Genomic DNA, 2,796 nt, shown 5'->3' with positions numbered 1-2,796 from the left:
ATTGACTTATCAGAAGCAGCTTGAACACACAAACAGGTGTTTTAACTTGTCAGAAGCAGCTTGAATACACAAACAGGTGTTTTGACTTGTCAGAAGCAGCTTGAATACACAAACAGGTGCTTTGACTTATCAGAAGCAGCTTGAATAAACGAGCAGGTGCTTTAACTTGTCAGAATCAACCTGAATACACAAACAGGTGCATTGACTTATCAGAAGCAGCTTGAACACACAAACAGGTGTTTTAACTTGTCAGAAGCAGCTTGAATACACAAACAGGTGCATTGACTTATCAGAAGCAGCTTGAATAAACAAGCAGGTGCTTTAACTTGTCAGAAGCAGCCTGAATATATAAGCAAACGCTTTAACTTGTCAGAATCAGCCTGAATACATAAACAGGTGCTTTGACTTATCAAAAGCAGCGTGAATAAACAAGCAGATGCTTTAACTTGTCAGAAGCAGCCTGAATATATAAGTAAACGCTTTAACTTGTCAGAATCAGCCTGAATACATAAACAGGTGCTTTGACTTATCAGAAGCAGCGTGAATAAACAAGCAGGTGCTTTAACTTGTCAGAATCAGCCTGAATACACAAAAAATATCGCGAAGCATCTGAAACTCAATAAATAAAAAGTACCCTGCATACAGTGGAAAAACACGTGGAGACATCGGAAATTTTCTTGATAATAAACAAGGAGCACAGCAAGTATTTTCGATAAACAGGAACTAATTGTTGAAAGCCATAAGATTTTAATGAATTTGTATTTTGCATTTAGGGGAAAACAATTAAGGGTACCTGTGGCCGTCTCTCATTATGAACTACTGACCAGAAGGATGGCAGCCTGTCAGCAGTACCCCACCACACACACCACCCACGCTAAGGAATTAACTCTCATTCTTATAACGCACCCACAACTTAAAGTGGGGGGAATACTTCGTGGTATCGCACGGATTTGAACTCAGCTCGCCAGCTCCAAAATTCAGATCTCTACCACAGCCAACCAGCGTCCAATTTTTAATCAATGATAGTATACTTGTAACTTTTTTAAAAAAGGAAATATATTAATGTTAGTTATGTATTTTTGGTACGTTTTATCGTGATTCAATATATTTATTAATGTACTGTTTACTTTGCTAAAAAAACAAAACAAAAACTCAATACTTCTGACTAAACTAAATCATGCTCATTATAATCCAAAGTTCAGGGTTCAACTTCCGGTTCAAAGAATGTTACCAGCAAGGGACTACTAGCTGTGATCAATCTTGTGTGGCTACACCTCCATAATGTGTTGTCAAGGGTTAAAGGGCCGAAATACTTGATTGGAGGAGGCTCTCTTCCGAAGATCCCCTTGCTGGTCCACTACTTGTAAGTTTTGTACTATTAATTATGGAGAGAAGTGTAACTCAAGTTAGCGGAGTCATTTGCAAACGGTAAATGGATATGATGATATTGTTCATGGAAAAAGATTCATCCAGACACAAACAATTATTTAACTTATAGAGGCACTCTGTCGATAAATAACAATAAAGCTTGTTTATTATTTCAATAATTATCAGTACATTTATTTTCAAACAAATATATAGATTAGGTTGAAAACTGCATAATTGTACCAAAAACTTGCTCAGGCAGTTCTGAAGCTGGTTGTTACTGTTTCGGGTCACTTGCGTACTTATGAATGAAGGAGTATGTAAATGACTCGAAACGTCGTTCATCTCCTCAAATTAAGCACGTTGTCTCTGAACTATGATTTTTAATTACCGAGTATGTCTCTCAAATAACATTATGTAAGGTTAATGAAATATACTAAACTTTATATGCTCTTTTAAAAGGAAATCAGATATATGATAAAACTGCTACTAACCTTTTTGTGCTCTTTCTTGCCACAGATTCTTGTTTTTGTCTAAATTTGTAATCCAGGGCCAGCGAATCTCCTTTTGTGCTCCTGAATTTAACGATGGAAAACAAGTGGTGTTCACAGAGGACTTAGTTTTAACCCCGACCACAGAACTATTTGCTGAATCCAAAGTGGTGGAATTCGTTCCCTTTGTCTGCATCGAAGACATCGATTTCGTGCGAGATTTAGACTCTGTGTGTGAACAAGTAATAAGAATATGTAGTGTGATAAAACTATTAAGAGTGTAAGAAGAAAAAATATATTGTGTGGAAAAGCTAGTAAGAGTGTAGGGAATAAATAGTGTATAGTGTGATAAAACTATTAAGAGTGTAGAGAGAAAATAATACATTGTGTAGAAAACTATCAAGAGTGTACAAAGAGAAAAATATGCAATGTGAAAAAACAAGCTAGAGTTTATGGAATAAATAGTATATAGTGTGATAGAACTATTAAAGAGTGTAGAGAGAAAATAATACATTGTGTAGAAAAACTATCAAGAGTGTAGAGAGAAAACAATATATTATGTAGAAAACTATCAAAATTGTACAGAGAGAAAAATATGCAATGTGAAAAAACTAGCTAGAGTTTATGGAATAAATAGTATATAGTGTGATAAAACTATTAAGAGTGTTAGCGAGAAAATAATACATTGTGTAGAAAAACTATCAAGAGTGTAGAGAGAGAATAATATATTATGTAGAAAACTATCAAGAGTGTACAGAGAAGAAAAATATGCAATGTGAAAAACTAGCTAGAGTTTATGGAATAAATAGTGTATAGTGTGATAAAACTATTAAGAGTGTAGAGAGAAAATAATACATTGTGTAGAAAAACTATCAAGGGTGTAGAGAGAGAATAATATATTATGTAGAAAACTATCAAGAGTGTACAGAGAGAAAAATAT

At 34.6% G+C, this 2,796-nt stretch overlaps 1 protein-coding gene across 1 annotated transcript in view; it reads right to left on the bottom strand.

Annotated features, from left to right (window-relative positions):
* LOC106466596 (calcium/calmodulin-dependent 3',5'-cyclic nucleotide phosphodiesterase 1-like) overlaps positions 1–2,796 on the bottom strand; it is a 210,806-nt gene that overhangs the window by 1,898 nt on the left and 206,112 nt on the right. Inside the window, exon 16 of the mRNA XM_022395313.1 lies at positions 1,860–2,084. Coding sequence (XP_022251021.1) covers positions 1,860–2,084 — 225 coding nt within the window. The remainder of the gene's footprint in view (positions 1–1,859; positions 2,085–2,796) is intronic.

Source organism: Limulus polyphemus, unplaced genomic scaffold (assembly GCF_000517525.1).
Source record: "Limulus polyphemus unplaced genomic scaffold, Limulus_polyphemus-2.1.2 Scaffold75, whole genome shotgun sequence".
Lineage (NCBI taxonomy): Eukaryota > Metazoa > Arthropoda > Merostomata > Xiphosura > Limulidae > Limulus > Limulus polyphemus.
Note: the sequence above shows the minus strand (reverse complement) of the source record. Positions and strands in the feature narration are given on the sequence as shown.